The sequence below is a fragment of the Papaver somniferum genome, chromosome 2 (genome assembly GCF_003573695.1).
Source record: "Papaver somniferum cultivar HN1 chromosome 2, ASM357369v1, whole genome shotgun sequence".
Lineage (NCBI taxonomy): Eukaryota > Viridiplantae > Streptophyta > Magnoliopsida > Ranunculales > Papaveraceae > Papaver > Papaver somniferum.
In genome coordinates this window covers 14,250,266-14,271,846 of record NC_039359.1, presented here as the reverse complement: position 1 = coordinate 14,271,846, position 21,581 = coordinate 14,250,266, and the positions used below count along the sequence as shown (strand labels likewise).

Sequence of the window (21,581 nt, the reverse complement as noted above, 5' to 3'; positions counted from 1 at the left end):
CTGTTTTTTTTCAAAATTGATAAAATGTCATTCATTTGACTTTTCCGTCTAGTTTTTTTCAGAAAAACGGTTGACGACCATTAATGCACACCTGGCAGTTAATCTGCCCTGTTAAAAGACAATTAAACCCCCAAAATAGTCTTACTAGGACCGAGTTGTGATAGTGACTCAGTTTTAGGACCGAGTTGTGATGGCGACTCAGTTTTGAATCAGTACTCAATTCACTGCTGGAAAGAGAACTTGCTTGGGAATTCCATCGAACACATTCCAAGCGTATTGCTGGTGATGAAAGGGTGTCAACTTCTACTGTTCTATCAATCAACAAATAATCCTAATGAATAAAGGTGATACAGACAGAAAAAAAAATCCATACAAAGAACTAATTAGGAATGGTTCATGAGATTGTTGCGCAAAAACCAAACATATACTATAGTTTTGAACTGATCAATTTTTATGGAGCAAATGGGAAACACAATCAGGCACCTAAACATTCACGTCTGTACCCATAAATCAAAATCTGGTTGTAGCAATAATTACCAATTAACAAATACCATTCATGTTAACAAATAGCCAATGAAATCTTATCATGACCACCAACGATCACCTAACCCTGGGTTTTCTTGCTTTCGATTTAAGAACCCTAACAGCAATCACCAATTCCATCAATCAAATTGAAACAACAATAGAAATCTTAATTAAACCAAATCACCAAATTTGTCTCCTTAATTCATCACTACATCAAATTTCCCCTCTTAGTACTCCCAATCTTCTAAACTCGTTCATGGAGAACCTATACGGGCAACAGCACCAGAAGAGAGGCAGGCTGTTTTTTTTTCTTTTTTGTTTACCGGTGATAAAGATGGTGAACCCGTGATTAGTATAATAGGGTTTTCAAGGGTAAATATGTAACTCGCAACATATTTTTTTGACCGAGTCAACGAAAAAGACCAAGTGTGTGGGTCCTGACGGGAAAGCTAACAGTTGTGGCATTTAACTAATATTAAAAAAAACGGTGGCACTTTATTAAACCGGATAATGAAAGTGTGGCATTTTCTTAAAATTCCCTTTTTTATTTATGTATCCTTTGTGAACCTCTAGTGAACATGTATTTTTTTCAGGTGAGAATGAATGTAATGACATTGTAAATATGTGAAACACATGTGTGAGAGTGGCGTAACCTGAGTGTTAGATTTTTCTTATTCTTCCTGTCTTGTTATTATAGCCTGTGGACTGTTAGTTTGTTAATTTTTTTTTTCTCTTAATGCTTTATATAAGGCTATCCTCTTTCTCTTGTAAAAATTCATAATAAAAATTCATGATCATCAGTCTGATAATATTTCATGGTATTAGACTTCTACAGAAGATTTTGATTCTTTCATGTCTTTTTCGATCATTTTTCCGCTGCTTCTACAAATTCTTAAAATTTCTATTACTTCTATAACTACAGTCACTCAAAATTCCTACAAATCTCATTGTTATATTACTGAAAATTTCATAACTTCTTATCAAGAATTAATCAACCTCTTAGTACTTCTTGATTTCTTGATCAATTTTCAACAATTTTTATTTATTCATTAAGTTCTTCGCATTTCTTGTAACTTTTGATCTCTGATATGGAAGTATCCCCATCTTCTTCGTTACCTTTGCAGAATATTATCAATTTCGTGTCAGTTAAACTCAAAGAAGATGGTCCAAATTATTTGATTTGAAAAAATTAGTTTTAGTCGATACTCATAACAAAATATCTTCCTGATCTTATTGACGGTACCACTGAAATTCCACATAAAACAATGTTTTTATTGATGATAGTTTAGTTCAGAATCTTTTATTTCTTCATTGACCTTAAATTAATAGGTTTGTTATGTCATGCTACTTCTGATGATATGATATCTAGAGATGTAATTGGTTTTAATATTGCTAGGCAAGTTTGTATACATCTTGATTAGGAGTTTGTGCAAAAAATTTCAGCAAAAAAATGCCTCCTTCGTAGTAAATTACATTCTCAAAAGCAAGGTAACAAATTCATGTTTCCACATTTATTGATGAATTAAAGAATATTATTGATTCTCTTGTTGTAGTTGGTAAAAGAATAGACGAGTCTGGCGTAGTCATGTATTCTCTTATGGGTCTAGGCAAAGAATATAAACAGTTTATAATTTCAGCACACAATAGAGAAACTGAGTTTACTCTAGGTGATATTTTACTATACCATGAGAAATAGTTAAAGGCAGAGGATCTTGAATCTTTCTCTGTTCTTGAGGCTCGTAATTCTGCCTTCTATACCAAAAATTAATCATATACTTCTACTTCTAAATCTAAGTACGACAATGGTAAAATTAAATTTCAGGTGACTAATTTTTATTAGGTTTGCTGTCAAATATGTAAAAAGAAATGGTCATACAACAAATAGATGCCATTTTAGGTACAATCCAAATAAAAATTCCAATACTGGAAGTGTTCAAGACTCATCCAGCAGTGGTGCTTCTAGTACTTTTTAGCAAGCTTTTGCTGCTATTCAAGATCATTCTATTGTGAGTATTTTGGATACAAATGTTGCTTCAGTATGTATGGTTACCAGATCCCGAGGGATGTTCAGTTTGTGTCTACATTCAAGGATTATGTTAGATCTGACAAAGTAATGGATGATGATGAAACTATGCTTTCTATTGAGAAGGATGGTATGATAATTACAAATACAAATAACAATCACTTCCATCTTGATGATATTCCTTTTGTTCCTAGCATTAAGCAGATGCTTTTATCTATAGCAAAAATTACTAAATATAATAAGGTTTCTGTGGAATTCTTTGATTGGGGATATGAGATTAAATGTGTGAGAACTAGGAACCAATTTTTTTTCTTTAATTGTTTACAAAGATCTAAAATGGCAAGTGTGTATGAAAAATAAGCTTGTTTCTCTAGTTGACATGAAACATGATCTTATGCACCTAATGATCCTAGTTACTAGGTTGTAAGTGGGTCTACAAAGCGAACTTAAGTTGATGGAAAAGTATATTGATACAAAATAAGGCTTGTACATAAAGATATGATCATATATATGGTATTGATTATTTTGAAACATTCAGCCATGTCGTAAAAGCAACCACTGTGAGGGTTGTACTTACAATTTTCATTTCTAGAAACAAGTCAGTTTGACAATTAGGTGTGAGAAATGCCTTATTGCATGGGTTTCTAATAGAAAAAGTTTATATACATCAGCCATATGGATTCATATACGCTACATGACCACATTATGTCTGTAAATTGAAGATATGTTTGTATGAACTCAAACAGGCTCTTAGAGCCTGGTTTGAGAGGTTCTGTGGTACTTTGTTTGAGTTAGGATTTTCCAGGTCTTCATATGACCATTCCATGTTTATCTACCAACATGAAGACAAGATGAAAATTCTTGTTTTATATGTGGTTGAATTTTTTTTATCTTTCTCAAGAGAACAATTTTCTACAGCCATTATTAGTCATCTGCATAAGGTCGATCATATGAAGGATCTTGGAGTGTTCCACTATTTTTTATGCATTGAAGAAAGTTTTCAAGATAATACTCAAAAGTTATTGCTTACACAAAAAAAATTATAGATTGGATATGTTACAAAATTTTGACATGTTGAATTGCAAGTCATCATAGATACCAGTGATTCAAGGTCATATGTTAATTTCATCAGGTGAACCACTGATAGATATTCCTACTTACAAAAGTATGGTACGGAGGATAAAATATTTGACCATGACAAGGCCTGATATATGTATTAGAATTCATGCATGCTCTAACCTCAGAACACCTACTTATTTCCAAAAGAATTTTGAGATGCCTAAAAGGCACCATAGGAACTTATATTTTTCTTGTTGCAGGATATATCTCTTCTATTAATTTTTATTCTAATTCAGATTAGGAAGGCTGCACAGATCCAACGAGGTCAACCTTCTGGTTTCTCTATGTTTTTTGGATGTTCAATTGTTTCTTTGTCCTCAAAGAAACAACCAACTATTTCAAGGTCTTCAGCAGAAGTTGATCCAAGTCCATGGTTTTAGTTGCTAAAAAGGTGGCCTGGATATCCTTCTTATTGACTGAAGTTGGTGTTTCTCTTAATGAACCTTTTACTTTTTGTTGTGATTATAATTCAGCCAAAAGTATATCCTGCAACCTAATCTTTCATGCAACAACAAAACATGTGGAAGTTGATTATCACTTCATAAGGGAATTGGTGAGCTCCTCCTTCCTTCAAATATGTTATGTACCTACGTCTGATTGGATTGCACATTTAGCTCATGCAGTATTATTTCTTGGAACCAAACCGATGTGTTTCCAACATTGTAAATGTGTGAAACACTTGTGTGAGATGGGTGTAATCTAAGTGTTATATTTATTTTATTTTATTTTTCAGTCTTGTTATTGCAATATGGGTAGTGTAAATCTCTATTCGTAATGCCTTCTATATGGCTATCCACTGTCTCTTGTAATTGTTTATCAAAAACTCTAAATAAAAATTCATGATCATCATTCTGATAATATTTCTCTTTACATTTTTAAATTAATTTTCTCTTCGTAGGAGCCAATTTTGAAACTTAGTCAAGGTTTATTTACCCTTGCGAACCTCTAATGAACTTCCACAAGTCCTAGCATTTTAGCTTTAATTGCTAATAAATATTTTATTACAATGTCTTTTCAAAAAGCTATCTGAAGAAGTTTTGTTTCTCATTAGTATTGGTAGTTATTTAAAATATTATTAAATTAAATGTTAAGCTAAGTAGCGTATATAACTAAACATGGAATAAGTTTAAAAAATAATTGAATAATACTGACATGTTTGGAGAGTGTTTGGACATCAGAAGCAAAAATCGGTCTTCGAAGTTGGAAATAAAAATGACTTGTAAAAAGGTAAAGTTTTTTTTACTATCTAATGGTTGAAAATGCGTGACCCAAATACAACAACCTATAAAATACTTTCTTTGTTTCTAGAAAAGAGATACCATCACTTTCCATGATCAACAGTATACTATCTGGAATAAAAATTGCAATGCATAACAAATTTTTACGGGTGCCATAAGATTTCAATTACTGATAAATTCCATCAGAGATATATTCCGATAACTTTGACAATACGATAGCAATAAACACCAACACTATTCGTAAGTGCTTCCGAAGTTGTTGCAATTCAATGTCGACCAAACTAATGTCTCTCTAACAACCCAAAAGTTATGTTTGGGATGTTTCCGCTCGTCAAACCTCAATCAATTTACCTAGGCCTAGCTAAGATACTAAGAAGATCTCACTAGGAGTATGCATAAGATAAGATCTCGCTAGGAGTATACAAAAAGTGTAAATTAGAAAGAAAAAAAAAGGGTGCCTAGTAAATATACAGTAGTGAAAGTAAGATATCATTCAATATACACATGCGCCAAATTTTTGAGGCATTGAGTGCCATAACCGCGTTAGTAGTGGAGTGATGAGTAGTAGGAACAGTGCCATTCTTTCATAGGATGACCTCGTTTGTCTTTTTGATACACAAAACAAAACAACTTGCGAGGGATAAGAGTTTCAATATTATAAAGTTAAAAACGTAGAATAAACTAAAGACACGTGTGTCTGTAATGGAGGTTCAACACGGAACTTAATAGGCTTCTTAAGTCCGAGTTGAAAGTCAAAGTGTCAAACTAAAATCCACTTTTTTGGATCATTTTAAAATTGGATTAGAGCTAATTAACACTGGTATTTTGTAGTTAAAAACACAAAAACTTTAACTAAAAACCCCTTATTACACTAATTAATCAATATCAAATCCCCCTTCGTTCTTCTTTAACTATTTTTTTATATACTCCCTCTCACGTTTTACCTTTATATTTCTTCCACATCCATCCCATCTCATCATCCCATCCCATCTCATCTCTATATATAAGACTCCACTCATCTCTCTCTCTCAAATAAACAATTCTCTCTCTCTCTCAAGCCGTCCGACTCTAAAAGTCTAAAACTCCCATCAAAATCTCATAGCAAGTACAATTCTTTCATTTGTATTTAGATATAGATAAAAATGGATCAAGATTTTAAGGGTATTGCTATGTCTACTATAACTCATGATTATAATTATAATAATCAAAGTGATGATAGCAGTATCGATCATGAAGATCAGTTAATGGATGACTTGAGAAGAGGTCCATGGACTGTTGAAGAAGATCTTTTACTTGTCAATTACATTGCTAATCATGGTGAAGGCCGTTGGAACTCCTTAGCTCGTTGTGCCGGTAAGACTTCCAAAGCTTATTCGAGAAATGAGTTTTTAGTCATGAAGCTAGTAATTAACATGCATGGTTATAGCTTAATTCATTGTCTTTTTATTGAGTTCATGAATTTTGATTTTTTTGATGAATATGCATGTAACAGGTTTGAAAAGAACGGGTAAGAGCTGTAGACTAAGATGGTTGAATTACTTACGCCCGGATGTTCGTCGAGGAAATATTACTCTTGAGGAACAACTTCTAATTCTTGAACTTCATTCTCGCTGGGGAAATCGGTAAGTTATCACATGATCATTATTTACGATTCAGACTTGTTTTCCATTATCTTTTTCAAAAACTAACTTATTTTTGTTTTGATTTGTTTCTTAAAGGTGGTCCAAAATAGCACAACACTTACCGGGCAGAACAGATAATGAAATAAAGAATTATTGGAGAACAAGAGTTCAAAAACATGCGAAACAACTTCAATGTGACGTAAATAGTAAGCAATTTAAAGACACCATGCGTTATCTTTGGATGCCAAGATTAGTCGAACGTATTCAAGCAGAGGCAGCATCCACTGCCACGACAGCTTCTTCAAACGGAGCTAAAGTTGCCACCGCCAACTCTACAAACTACATGAATCAACCCAACACCACCATGAACAACGGTTATAACCAGGAATTCAGCGATGATCAATATATATTTCAAACTAGCAATAACGAATTTTCGGGTTCTTTTAATAATCAGAGTTTCGTTTCTGCAACACCTGAGAATTCAAGTACTGGTGGTTCATCAGATTCTATGGGGAGTAATACTCAATTATCATCAGACTGTTATAGCTTTCCTCACAGCAATACTTACAATATTACCCAAAATACCCATACTAATAATTATTCAGAAACATTATTTCGTCCCAACTCTAATTATTACTACCATCAACAACAGCAACAACAAGGTTTGGAGTTTCAGGGTATTGATCAGCAACAGAACAACAACAACAACATGTGGTTAGGTGGTGGTGAGGATGTATTTGACAATATATGGAACAGTGATGATATGTGGTTTATCCAACAACAGTTATCTAATGATTTATAGATGGAGAAAACAAAAATAAAAAGGGAAGTTTTAAGGATAGATGACAGAGTAGAGATATTGTAGGAAAGATTTTAATGGGGATTTGTTAAGAAAGATGGACCCAATTTGAGGATTCCAAATTCTGTAAAATTTGTATTTTTGAGATTAATTTGTGGGTTTATTTTAAATTTAAATTCTTTTTGTTTTCTTTCAAAATGATGTTAAAAATGACATTTGTACCAAACTCTTTTGTTTGAGAACCTGCTCTAGTGAAGCTTATAGCGTGTTAATCCTATGTATCTATTACTACTAGTGGTATCTCACTAATTATTAATTTGAATATAATAATACTTTCTGCCTAATTATATAGAATTCCTTGGGATTCATGTATGCATTTTTGAGACTAATCCATTTAGACTAAACAATATTATTAAGTACTTACTTCTAGAATCTCACAGTATAAACTATCACTGAGAGTGAAGTAACAATAATTGGGAGATTGTACGTGGCATAAACCCACTGGCATACCAATCACATATGAGATGTAGTCACCAATTACTTTTAGTTTAGTTTTATTCTCGTATCACAAAATTGGTTAAAAAAATCAAAATCAACAATTCCTATCTGAAAAGGACTTTATGTAAATATAGTCGGGATATAAACAGTTTTATCCTACCCATTTTTAAATACTTTTTCTTATTTTTAATTTACATCAGGCTGCATCCAGTTTCGTCCTTCCTATTTTTTAAGTCTAAGTCATGATGAATCCAGTTTCATCGTTGCTATTTTTTTTTGTGTCCATTTCACCCATAATAATTTTTACTCGTCCATTTGAACCATTTTTTAAAAATATTTTGATAAATGACCAATTTTCCGTTCTCATATATCCCCCACTTTTCTTTTCTGCTCATAGTAAACTGAATTACGAAGGAAATCATAAACCAAAAGTATTTCAATTTTGAAATCTATGATATGCATATAGGTGAAAGTATTTCATATACACCTATAAAACTAGCATGGGCTGCTGTGAAATCTAAATTTCATTTTCCTTCAACTATTTGCAGGAGGAAAAAAAAGACAATACAGAAACTATTGTCATTTATGGTTGAAAATGTAGTTTAATAATTGGTCTTTGTTGCTAGTGAACAGTGATGATAATAAATCAAGAAAAGACCTACTAAGATTTTCTTAGCAGTTTTAATGAAAAAATACATAGAAATATAATAATGATAAAAATAATTAAAGGAAGGTCACACGTGGGAAAAGAAGAAAGGCACGGCTCTACAGAGAATCGTAAGCAATCAAAGCTGGATAGCTTATCCATGGCGGCGGAAAGGAATATTTGTTGGACACGCGTCAACACATAAAGCCAATAAGTGGTCCAAGGTAAAGGGAGCTTAAGGAAGCTCCACGTGCAATTGGATACAGAGTATTACGTTAGGTTTCCTAGACGGAAGCACTGAAAGCCGCAACCGTTGAAATAACCGCCAGAAAATTTCAGTTTTCTTCTAGGATAAGTCATTCGTTCAAAATCCAACCAATCATTTACATTTACTATTTTTAAGAAGAAAAAAAAATCTAAAATCAGTACTACAAATTTTGTAATAATGACATGGATTCCACCGAGTAATAGCTGCTGACAGTCCACTTTCCGCAACATCAAAGATGAAAAATGTCAACTCATCGACTTTCAACTAGTGACTTGATGGAAGTAACCCATATCTATCCATCTATAATGACTGTTGATCCCCTATTAGGCTATAATTCTACCACTCTCTTTCTCCGTCCCCTGTTTTTATCCCTCGGTGTGGTGTCTCGTACGTCCTCGTCTTATTGTGTTAACAAAGATAGAGCTGTAATCGATCAAAAGGAAGAAAAAAAAACAGAGATAAGTAATCGATCAAAAGGAAGAAAAAAAAAACAGACATAAGTAATATACTAGTAAAATATGAGAACCATCGTCTGTGGATTTCTTGAAGGCTTAATCAGGAGCGGAACTAGGATTTGGAATTAGGAGTGGCTTGAAAAGAATATATGCAGGCTAGGGGTGGCTTGATAACAATTTTAGTTGTTGTGTTTTCATTGGAGTTTTTAAGTTCCACTACCTCTGTACCTACGACGGAGCTAATCCACTTGTTCAAGTTTTGGTCACAGTTCTGTGTGGCTAACTTTGAAACATGCCATCCAACAAATTCTAACTAATTAAGATTCATGATTTAGTGGATCCGGAGACAAATTGGTTCATTCTAAGTATTTACATTGTCCACGTATGAGAAAATCCATAAATTTGGACAACATTAGTTAAAATCATGCTACAAATAGAAAAGTCTGGCAAGATGAAACCTTCTCATTTGGCACTTTTTCTGTCTCTTTTGGATCATTATTAATGTTATGAAGCATTTGATACCAAATTTGATATCAGTAATCCAAAATGTAATATGACCTTTAAAGTGTCCATCTAGAGAAACCACACATGGAAAATGGGCAATGCATGCATGGTTCATATAAAAAAACCTACAAGTTGTACAAAAGTTCACTTTAGCATCTTTCGTTTTTCTATTTAAGGATGAGTAGTGTCATGGTTTTTCCTTTCTTCTTCCTCACCTGTACTAGAAATGGAATCATTAGACATTGAAAAGAGCATCAACTAAAGAAATATAGTCCGACTTTTGTCTCTCAGAATAACTTTATCATCTTTCATTCATTCACACATGACACACACACCCACCATTGTATTATGTTCGAAGTATTTTGCCCATAAAGAGTCTCATCATCTAATCAATCTTTTTTTCATTGACAAGGTCCCTGCTGGCTACTCCTAAGAAATCTAGCTAGGTTTCTGTGAAGGATCGAGCAAGAGAGAGGAGAGCATAAACGCGGAAGCATAAAAGACTACATTGATAATAATTCGGTGTGTCAACTTTCATGGCTCAACAGCCTATTTATATTGTTCACAAACTTGACGACCACTCAAGGCACTTTCCTAACTAAGATCAAACTCTAAACATAAACACTTTCCTAATATAACTCTCACAACTTAATGTGCATATCTCCTAAATATAGACTCTCATATATTATTTCCTAATACCCTCCCTCAAGATGGAGCATGTAGATCACGAATGCCCATCTTGGACAAAAGAAATTTAACTTCAGTTTTCTTCTTCTTCTTTTTTTTCAACACTTTTGTGAAAAAAAAAAAAAAATCTTCAGACCGTAGTTTAAGGACGTTTCGGTCCTCTTCGTAGTTTAAGGACATTTCGGTCCCCTTCATAGTTTAAGGACATTACGGTCCCATCTTCGTAGTTGAAGGACATTTCGGTCCTCTTCGTAGTTTAAGGACGTTTCGGTCCCCTTCGTAGTTTAAGGACATTTCGGTCCTCTTCGTAGTTTAAGGACATTTCGGTCCCAATGCAAGTTTAAGGACATTGCGGTCCCATCTTCGTAGTTTTAGAACATTTCGGTTCCATCTTCGTAGTTTAAGGACGTTTCGGTCCTCTCTTCGTAGTTTAAGGACATTGCGGTCCCATCTTCGTAGTTTTAGAACATTTCGGTTCCCTTCGTAGAATACTTCTTGTACTCTTGGTTTCTTGGTTTCTTCGATAGAATACTTTTTGTACTCTCTCGACAACTCATAGGGTTTCAACCTATTATTGTTGTTCTTTTTCTCATCACCTCTTGGTGATTGTTTTCTTCTCTCTTTTTTTTTTCTTTCTTCACAACATGAATGTTGTTTCTTCTTCTCTTGTTCCAGTCACGCTATTTTTGCGAAACCTTCACACTTCTTTGTTCTTCAAGATTCTCTCACAATCTTGTCGTCTTTACAAAGTCTGCCACACTTTGTAGGATATCCAAGTTTCTGCCACAAACTCTTCAACCACACTTCACTTCTTCCAACATGTTTAACAGCTTTCTGCAATACCTCTGACAGAACTGTCACATTTTTCTTCCATTACGCTTCTGTAACGATTCTTCAGTAACCATTGTGTAACCTTTGTAACACCCACATATACTGTTACAATTTTCAATAACACTTTTTTTTTTTCTTCTTCTTCTTCGTCCTTCAGATAACGGACTCTTGACTCTTCTGTTCATATCTTCCAAGTTTTCCTTGATCTCAAGATTGTTCTAGCAACGGCAGCAATAGTATATTATCAGCTTGAGCTCTTTCTTTGCAATAAATCAAACAACCCATCATAGTAATAATATTCTTCTCTAAACACCCATGGAAGCAATCAAATTCTTCTTTCTCATCCTTCTCTGATTTGAAATCTGAGAACAACACTCATCCTCTTGTACACAGTGCTATCTGTAACCCAGTGCAATCTTCTTTATAGCTTCGCACCGGCAGACAACATCGCTTCTTCACAACGGCTACTACAAGCTCCATTACTGCCATGACGGCCGAGCTCTCTCTGTCCAATCAACCACAGACCACCATTAACATTATCGATCAATCACCATCCAACCACAGAGCTCTTTCTATCGTGATCAAACACCATCAGTTCTTCTTCCTAAAGAAACCTAGTTTCACTTGTGCGCTGTTTGGTGAAAAAATCCACGAACACCTTAAACCAACAGCTACATCATCTGTAACTTCTTCTTGCAGTTTTACTTCATAACTTTGAACAGCAACAGTGCCACCTGCAATCCACCTTCGTAGACAGACCATCATCCACCTTCCTTGTTTATCACAACTTCCAAATCATGGACGACAACCTTCCATGTCTGCCAGCATTAACCTTGATGACAAACCAGCTTTGACCTAGTTTCTTACTTGCTTTCTCATAACAGTAGACTTCTTAGGAACATGTTGAACGTGTCCACGAACCTGACCATCCGGACTTCTCAGCAACTTAAACATCAGGTCCTCAAGCTTTCCCTGTTTCGTAATTACGAAACTCTAATTTTTTTTTTTTTTTTTTCTTAAACCCTAAAAACATGGAAAAACTTCTCTAACTCTTTCTTCTTCTCCTCTCTCTTCCTCTCACCTCGCTCTGATACCATGTTAAGGATCGAGCAAGAGAGAGGAGAGCATAAACGCGGAAGCATAAAAGACTACATTGATAATAATTCGGTGTGTCAACTTTCATGGCTCAACAGCCTATTTATATTGTTCACAAACTTGACGACCACTCAAGGCACTTTCCTAACTAAGATCAAACTCTAAACATAAACACTTTCCTAATATAACTCTCACAACTTAATGTGCATATCTCCTAAATATAGACTCTCATATATTATTTCCTAATAGTTTCCAGTTTGAGTAACAATAGATGTTGTCCAGAGCCTATGGATGACTGCAAAATTGACAATATGAAGAAAAAAGACAAAAATCTCTCTCACATGTGGAGAGAAAGAGTCATGACTTCTGACTAGACTGGCTTGTGAGTACTCTTTTGTCACATATCCCGTTTAAGAAATTGAAGTGGACATTGTTGAAGAATCATACGGATATACATGGCCTCTTTAAGTAAAAATCTTTTGATCCAAAAACTTGAAGAAGTTCATTGCTTCATATTTGTGAAATGGATTTTTGATTGGACATATTGGGTAAACCCTTGGACAACAGTGTATGAATCTAGTGAATGAAGACATTTTTCGGATGGATACTGCTCTATTTTGAGTAACTAATAACTAATAATGATTTAACGTATTTACTAGTAAGGTTTCGTATAACTTTATCCTTCTGTTTCTCTTTTCATTCATTATACATAGCACGATAAAACCATTCAGATTCATGATCGATGGAAATGTGATACTCAAATTGCGTACAATACGGTAAAGGCCTTTTCCATGTGGTTAGGCATCCAAAGACAACTTTTGCAAATTACTCATTGTTCTTGCTAAGTTCGGTTCCAAGTTGCAACTGTTTTTATCTCTTCATTTTAGTAGAAAAGTGGCTCCTAAGATCTTCGCCAATTTGTATCAAGATTTATTTGATTTTTGAATTATCTGATATCGGTGTTGCTGCTCTATATGATAATATAAAAGATTATTACTATTGAAAGCTATGACATGAGAATCAAAGGTTGAGAAAACTACAGTATGAAAAGATTATTCTCGTTGGGTCATGCGCATACACATACCCAATTTTCTGAAATGGGCCAGATTACTGTGTTGGAACAATGAGGTTTATGATTGGATACTCCGTAAATTAGTTGTCGGGGACGTTTAATAAGAGCAAGCCCAACTGATTTTGAAAAGGAAACGGATCTAAGCCGTTAGATCTTATAATTATCAAATCCAGACGTCAGATATTGGAAATTCCCGAAATTCTTCAACGTACTAATACATTAATTGAACAGGTTGTCGTGCAAGCGGATGGGGCTGAGATTGTGTCACAAGGGGCAAGCTAACTCTAGCTTCCATGTTAATTCCTGCTGTTGATGGTGGTTTTTAGTTTAGGCAATCATCACGATGATCACCGGCGGGCCCACTCACTCCCTAGCCGAACGGTTTGCATCTAATACATCCGTAGCGCTTTGAACGACCAACCCTAACATGGATGATCGCGCTGTTTAAGAAGAGCTCAAACGAGCTAAGACCGACCAAAGCGGTCTCAAATGCATCACATCCGTCCAACATCGCCAGCCTAGTTGGACGGCTTAAATCTTCCCTCGAATGATCGAAAGGGTATTAGCATGATCATCAACGACCCAACTACATTCTTGGTCGATCGACCTGCCCTCTGCAAACCAGAAACGCGTTGAATCACACGCCCAAATAAGTGTGATCGCGTAGCCTTTAAAACCCTAAATTGAATAAGCGGCGTTACACAACTGCCACAAATAAATCGTGTTCGTCCAACTTTTCCAGCCTAGTTGGACGGCTTAGATCGCGTTTCAGACGATCAAGGAGGTGCACATGAGTTCACCACTGGCCCAATTTTATTCCCACTCGATCGATTTGCCCAAGGGAAGTCAATGACGCGTCAAACCGCTTGATCGAACGAGGGTGAATGTGGCCTCTCTAAACCCTAATTGGTGTTTGCGGCGACATGTTACTGTCGCAAATCAATCACGACCACCAATCTTCGCCAGCCGAATCGAATGGCTTAGATCTAATTTAAGATGGCTTTGGAGATGTCAGCATACTCACGGGTGGCTCATCTTCACACATGGACGATCGGCCTGTTCAAATTAGCGCTCAACACTTTGGTTCGTTTAACCAAACTAGGGTTGGCCGTACGGTTTCCAAACCCTAAATCAACGGCAGCAAACATATGCCGCAAAAACTATCTCATCCGCCTAACTTCGCTAGCTTGGTCAGACGGCTTGGATCAAATATAAAGCTATCAATGAGGTACCTCAATGATCACCGGTCACACCCCCTCCCTCCCTCCTACAAGGAGCGATCGACTGAGCTACGGCTCGCCCGTGCTATCCCGGACGATCGCCCAAAGATGGCCCTTTGCGCTGCTTCAACAGAAGTCACTAACTGCCGCAAATCGTCTCGACCACTCAACTTGGCCAGTTGATTTGAACGATCTGGATCTAATTTAGATCAACCGGTAGGATTTTAGAACGACTACCATCTGCTACTCGCCTATAGGGAGTGATCGACCAAGCAGTAGCTCATCCCTAGAGCCACCAAACGATTACCGAAAGGTGTCCGGTCGTGCTCTTCTTTTAAGACGATCGACTCGTGACTAATTTAGACGGGCTCAAAAGCAGCGATGCTTCTAACAGATCGATTATTTTCAGCTGCTTATTCGAAAGCGGTGCTTTACATACATCGATTATAAGCAATTCTTTATAAATATCGGTTTTACAAATAATTTATTATTTGACCTAAAAGCATTGTGTGCTTCTTTCAATGACGAGTCTCACGACTCGACCCACTTACCCGGGACATCAAATATGTCACAAACTTGGGGATGCTCATTGGGGTATTGGTCTGGCGGTTTACAACGTGCGACGTGCAATGCGCCCATTACGAGAACGTGTTAGGAAAGGAAGAAAGGTTAATAACGATGAGAGTAGTGGGTGAAGGCGTGACCACGTGATGATCACCACCTCTTACACAACCCCACTACTCCATTACTTAATCTTCTCCACTTCCTACGATATCAGGATTACACTCAAATGACTTGTATAAATAGGTTTTCAACCTATTTCGACAATAACAACACAAGTGTTATCAACACAAGTATCCAGAAAACAACAACAACTGATAGATTACATTCTGGAAGCTAATTCTACATTCTGATACAAGTCATAAACAGCCACACCTTCATAATTCAACATTCTGATCTCAAACACCTTCTTCGCGTCCCTTCCTAAGATCAACCCCTTCTCCTTCACTTTGTGACCGAATTGAATCTGCTTACATTGGTGAAATCAGCTTCTCCATTAATGGCTTTAGTCTCAAAGTCACGATTTTAGTAATAAGCTTATATGTTGTGTTGCATAGTGCTATAGGCCCGTAATCACTAAGTGCTTATGGAAATTGAACTTTTTGTATCAAACAAAGATTGGTTTCGTTCATTTTCCGGAGCATCCTCCCACTTGCAAAACAACTTTGAACCATTTGAATAACTTCGGATTTTGTTGTGTTCCACTGAGTTTGAAAAAATCCCAGTGGAAAAACATTTGGTCCCGGTGCTTTCCATGGTTGCATACTTTTAAAGCTGTGAAAATTTTCTCTTCATGTGGTATACGGATGAGGGCAACATTCTTTAATCTTGTGATACATTTTGGTAAGAGGCTGAATAAATCATCATTTTTCATTGGATTGGTTGTACTCATGATGTTGGTTAAGTGTGATGTAAGGAGATCTTCAAGGCGGTACACCAGCTGCCATTTGGTTTGAGTAAAGACTCCATGCGGTTCCTTGATTTCCTTCTGTTTGTTTGCTGATGAAAATATTAAGTATTTTGGTCCACCTCATGAAACATTGTTGTTAGAGCACTGCTCGGTCGAACTCGCATGCGTTGCTATCTCAAGCATGTTTGTCAATGTTAGTGATCAAAACTATAAGTCTTGATTTCTAGCCTAATTATAGATGTCTCGGACTAGGACATAGATTGTGTAGTTGAGCCTTATACTTCACAACATTCATCATTTGAAGATGAAGAACTACTAACGAGAGCTTGTGGAACTTCATCAACAAAAGGTATGTGGAAACTAAAACTCATCTATCACTTGGAAACTCTATTTCTACTTTATCTCCTATGTTGAGACATAAGTTGTATTACGATATAGTTTTCTATTATACACATTTGAGATTTCGAGCTGGGTTTAACTCGCTTACGTATTTCTCGGAATATGTGTTGGCAAGCTTTCGTTTCGACCAAGTTCATCTTATATTCTTGACACAAGATAATCATGTGAAAATTTCCGATCAACATCTTATATGGTTTGTGTGATACAATAATTTGGTGTAAACTTGGAATGTTTCGTTATGATTATTTCAATATCTTGAAAATTGCTTTGATGCTAATAGTGTGTGAAAACGGCTATTGTCATCCTCTAAGAAAGTTTCAATGATTGAAATAAGAGTTTAGTGCACTTAACCATTATTGGATATGTCATGTTGTGTACTCTTGCACATATGTAATCTGTAGCATCCCCAAAGCTAGAAGCTGACTAATCCAAGGGATTAACTAAATACAGAGGCACTAAGAATCTAAATCATATACTTAAGCATTCAATTAAGTAATCTGCTACAAAACTTAACCCAAAGACAAGACCCACTCTGAAATATATATATACAAAACTTCTCTCAAATGATATATATACAACAGTCATTTGATTTACAAATAGAACATATAACATAGTAAACATAACCGAAGTCAACCAATTAACGGACTCAACTCCTCGAAGCTTCCGTTGTGCAACTATGATCTGTCTCTGAAACTGAAAGTGGGAATGGGTGAGCACATCATCCCTAAAAGGAGTTCCCAATAAGAATAACACTTAAATTTCAAGTAATCATGGGCAAGATTTGGAAAACAATAATGTTTTCCCAAACATTAAAAAGTGACCAAGTCACTGAAATAAACAAACATGTATATGGAAAAACTCCTTCTTCAAACAATGTATAATATTGATGCCAATTCCACACCGAATAATAATATTGATGCCAATTCCACACCGGATAAGCATAAAAGCTAAAAGTAAGTAGGTATAAATGTGAATGAGCGTAACCTATATATCACAAGTGTAAATTCTTATTTCCCGTAACAACTCATATGACAACAAACATTACAAGTCCCTTCCAAACCATGGAAAGATTAACAGAATCAATAGAATTATCGTAATGCAATTTAAACAAAGCATGGAATGCAGAAATAGACAATGCATGAGTTTGTTAAGCATAAAGTTTTGTGAAAGAAGCAACAATGGTTACAAAAGAGTTAACTGCATTCCCACCTCTTTTGATGACAAACCACGCCTACCTCGAGATCCACGATCCACTGGTTCATCCTTTCAATCGATCGTTGTTAATAACTAACTGTTAATCACACAAGAACTCTAAGAATCTATCCACAATGGCTCACACAAGAATCATACAAGTCTATCTAATGGTTCTAAGCCCGTTTATGGTTCTACACCTTTTCATTCTCCACCTTTAGCATAAATAAGGTTTACTAATTGAATTTGGGTTGTATCTAAAGTTTATTAGCTAAGTATTATGAATATCTACAACTTTGTAGAAGAAGCCAGAGGCTAATTCAGACCACAAAAGTCTAATACATGTTCATTAGGGAAACGGGATACAAGCCCAAATTTACTAAACAGACCCATTAAGCTAAGGCCCAGTCCAAATGGATCAACTAACGGTCACTAACTGTCAACTAACAGTCAACAGGTCTCTAACATTCAATATCTAAGGTCGGGTTAACAGTCAAGGTCAAAGTCAAACATGAATCGGTCAACTGAGTCAATTCGGGTCAAGCTAGGGAAAACTCAGTGAGTTAAAACGACAATGTTCATTACAGGCAAATATTACTCACAACCCAAATCCTACATCTCAACCACAATGTTCAATTCAGGAATCACATAACATCCCTCTTTTAATCTCATTTCTCCTACCCAGTACACCCAATACACCTCTCAGATTGTCTTCATGATTTACAATCTCATCATATTCAATCTCTTGCATTCATCCTCTTGAAAACATAACACCAACAGTAATTCTAGTAGACATCACTTGAGGGTCTCATTCACACCTTCATATCCCAGCTTAAGTAGTTCAGAACTATCTTCTCATCTGCAACTTCATGTCCTCCACAACAATATTATTTCCCACTGCAACCCTTTAATTCAGTTTAGTCCAACACCCCCAATTACAGATCAACCCAAAACTGCAACTCAGTTCAACAACAACCTCCATTTTCATTTCATACTAACACATACTCATATCTTGTAACTCAATTACAAATTAAACTGCAACCAAACTCCAATTCCACAACCACACCCATCTCAAGCCTAAATCCAATTTATCAAATACATAACCTCAAACAATAAGAATTGAATAACCGAGTTAGATTATCTTAGAAAGTAATTACCTCAAACGGTTTCATTTAAACAATTGACTTTTCTTCTTGCTTTAACTTGATTCAATACTCATCTCACATATCAACAACCCACCAGTTCAGTTCATCCAACACCCAAACCTTCTCATTATTAACATCATTTCACAAACCACCCCTTGCATATCCATATCTCAATTAACCCAATAATTCACCTATAACTCGAATTCATTCTCAAAACCCTAATTTCACGATTTAGGGAAGTGTTAGATCATGTGACATGACCGTACACTCTACGAATTCAATCTATGCAACTTATCTGACCAAAAGATTCAATTAGTTGATGACAGCTGTTTATCACCTGTCATAACTACTTTGTAGTGACGGTTCAGCTTATGTTTTGTAGCTTTCTCTGTTATGTCACGAGTCTATATAAGCCCTTGGTCAGTGTCTTGTCTAGTAACTTTCACATATCAATGAATCACATTTCTTACATGGTATCAGATACCTAAAGGGAATTTTGACTTCTCTCTCTGATCCTTACTTGTAAAAACCTTCAACACTACCATTAAACCTGCAACGAACCCTAATAATGGTGAGGACCACTTAAAAACATACTGCATATTCTTCCGCTGTCAGTAACAACACTCTCAACATCAACAATTCACAGTTTTTGAAAAAGCGGGGGTCTAACAACCACACCTAATATATCTCTTAGCAATCTGTATGGAAAAACTCCAATATACTTTCTAGAGAATCAACTAGACAGTCAGACTCAATCTAGATAAAAAAGTATATCAAAGAGTTAATATCTCAATCTCTCGATTTGATATATACTCAACAAAATAGAAATATGCGAGTCTTTATCAAATACTAGAGAGATAACTTGGATGGTACCAAAGACCAATATCCAAGTGTCAATCAATTTAAATCAACAACCAAAATGTCGGATATTCTAAATGATTGAACAACGCACAACCTGTGATATTTCAATTATATAACAAAATATAATGCGGAAAAGAAATAACACAAACACCAGAATTTTGTTAACGAGGAAACCGCAAATGCAGAAAAACCTCGGGACCTAGTCCAGATTGAACACACATTGTATTAAGACGCTACGGATACTAGCCTACTCCAAACTAACTTCGGTCTGGACTATAGTTGAACCCAAACCAATCTCACACTGATCCAAGGTACAATTATGCTCTTACATCTATGATCTCAGCAGGATACTACGTACTTGATTCCCTTAGCTGATCTCACCCACAACTAAGAGTTGCTACGACCCAAAGTCAAAGACTTTAATAAGCAAAACTGGATCACACAGAAGGGTCTATGGTAATAGATAAATCCGTCTCCCACTAATATACCTACGAGTTTTGTTCCATCTTTTGATAAATCAAGGTGAATAGGAACCAATTGATAATCCGGACTTATATTCCCGAAGAACAGCCTAGTATTATCAATCACCTCACAATAGTCTTAATCAACGCAGCGAAAAAAGATATTGTGAAATCACAAACGATGAGACGAAGATGTTTGTGATTACTTTTTATCTTGCCTATCAGAGATAGAAATATCAAGCCAATTATTACAATTGTACTCGTACGATAGAAACAGCAAGATCAGATCACACAACTACGATAAAGTAGTAACGGTCTGGCTTCACAATCCCAATGAAGTCTTTAAGTCGTTAACCTGGTTTAGAAGAAGAAACCAAAGGTTAAAGGAGAATCGACTCTAGCTTAGCGCAACTAGTATCACACATAATGTGTGGGAATTAGGTTTCCCAGTTGCTAGAGTTCTCCCTTATATAGTCTTTCAAATCAGGGTTTGCAATCAATGTTAGCTTGGTAACAAAGCATTCAATATTCACCGTTAGATGAAAACCTGATTAGATTCAAACTAATATTTATCAACCGTTAGATCGAAAACATAGCTTGTTATACAAAAATGAAATGCACGTTTCTAGGCTTGTGTAACCGTACCCAAACTTGTACATTAGTTGGTTCAACAAGAGTTAACCAAATGGTTAGCCATGTGATCACTTTCATATCAACCATATTCTTCTTCACCACAGACTAGTTCAAATGAATCATATGTACTAATTAGAGAGTTGTTCAATTGCAAGGGAATCTCATGTATTACACAAGACACAATTCAAGCAAAAATGATTTGATTCACTTGAATCGGTTCATGAACTATATATCCACGGTTTGCAATTGCATTCCTTAGTAAATATGAATAAGTTCACAATCATCGTTTCTAGATATAACCTACTCAAGTTCGCGGACTGGGTTCGCGGACTTAAGTTCCCGGATGAAGTTCACAAATTCCAGCAGAAATTCTCGGGTTTGAGAACTTCGCCAGTTTGGGGACTGGATTCGCGGAATGAGTTCGCTGACTTAGCTCACGCACTGCCCCGGTTCACTTGATCAACAAAGCTCGCAAACTTTGGTTCAAGGAATAAGGACTTATACATATATGTGTTTCCACAATAATGCTTATATCCTCCAATGTTTATATAATCTAAACTCTCATTTCAATCATTGAAACATTCTCAGAGGATGTTATATAGTTGTTATTCACAAACCATTTTTCGTCAGAGCAATTTTCAAAGTGATTGAAACATAACATGACTTTCGTCACTAGGTAAAGATGAACTTGGCTAAAGCGAAAGCTTACCAACATATATTTCGAGAAATAGATAGGCGAGATAAACTCGGCTCGAAATACCAAATGTGTATAATCAAAGTCTGTATAGAAAAACGACTTTTGTCTCAAGATAGGAGAT

At 35.7% G+C, this 21,581-nt stretch overlaps 1 protein-coding gene and 1 long non-coding RNA gene across 2 annotated transcripts; one reads left to right on the top strand and one right to left on the bottom strand.

The window, feature by feature from the left end:
- The first annotated feature begins 5,935 nt into the window (after positions 1–5,935).
- Positions 5,936–7,670, top strand: LOC113346962 (myb-related protein 340-like). Its single transcript, XM_026590524.1, has 3 exons — positions 5,936–6,258; positions 6,398–6,527; positions 6,624–7,670. The coding sequence occupies exons 1-3, from the start codon at positions 6,048–6,050 to the stop codon at positions 7,327–7,329; spliced, it is 1,047 nt and encodes a 348-aa protein (XP_026446309.1). The 5' UTR covers positions 5,936–6,047; the 3' UTR covers positions 7,330–7,670.
- Positions 7,671–8,809: 1,139 nt separating this feature from the next.
- On the bottom strand, positions 8,810–9,386 carry LOC113346963. Its single transcript, XR_003358682.1, has 2 exons — positions 9,265–9,386; positions 8,810–9,161 (listed from the first exon to the last, which is right to left on the bottom strand). It is a non-coding gene; the product is annotated as an uncharacterized LOC113346963 (long non-coding RNA).
- Positions 9,387–21,581: the final 12,195 nt, after the last annotated feature.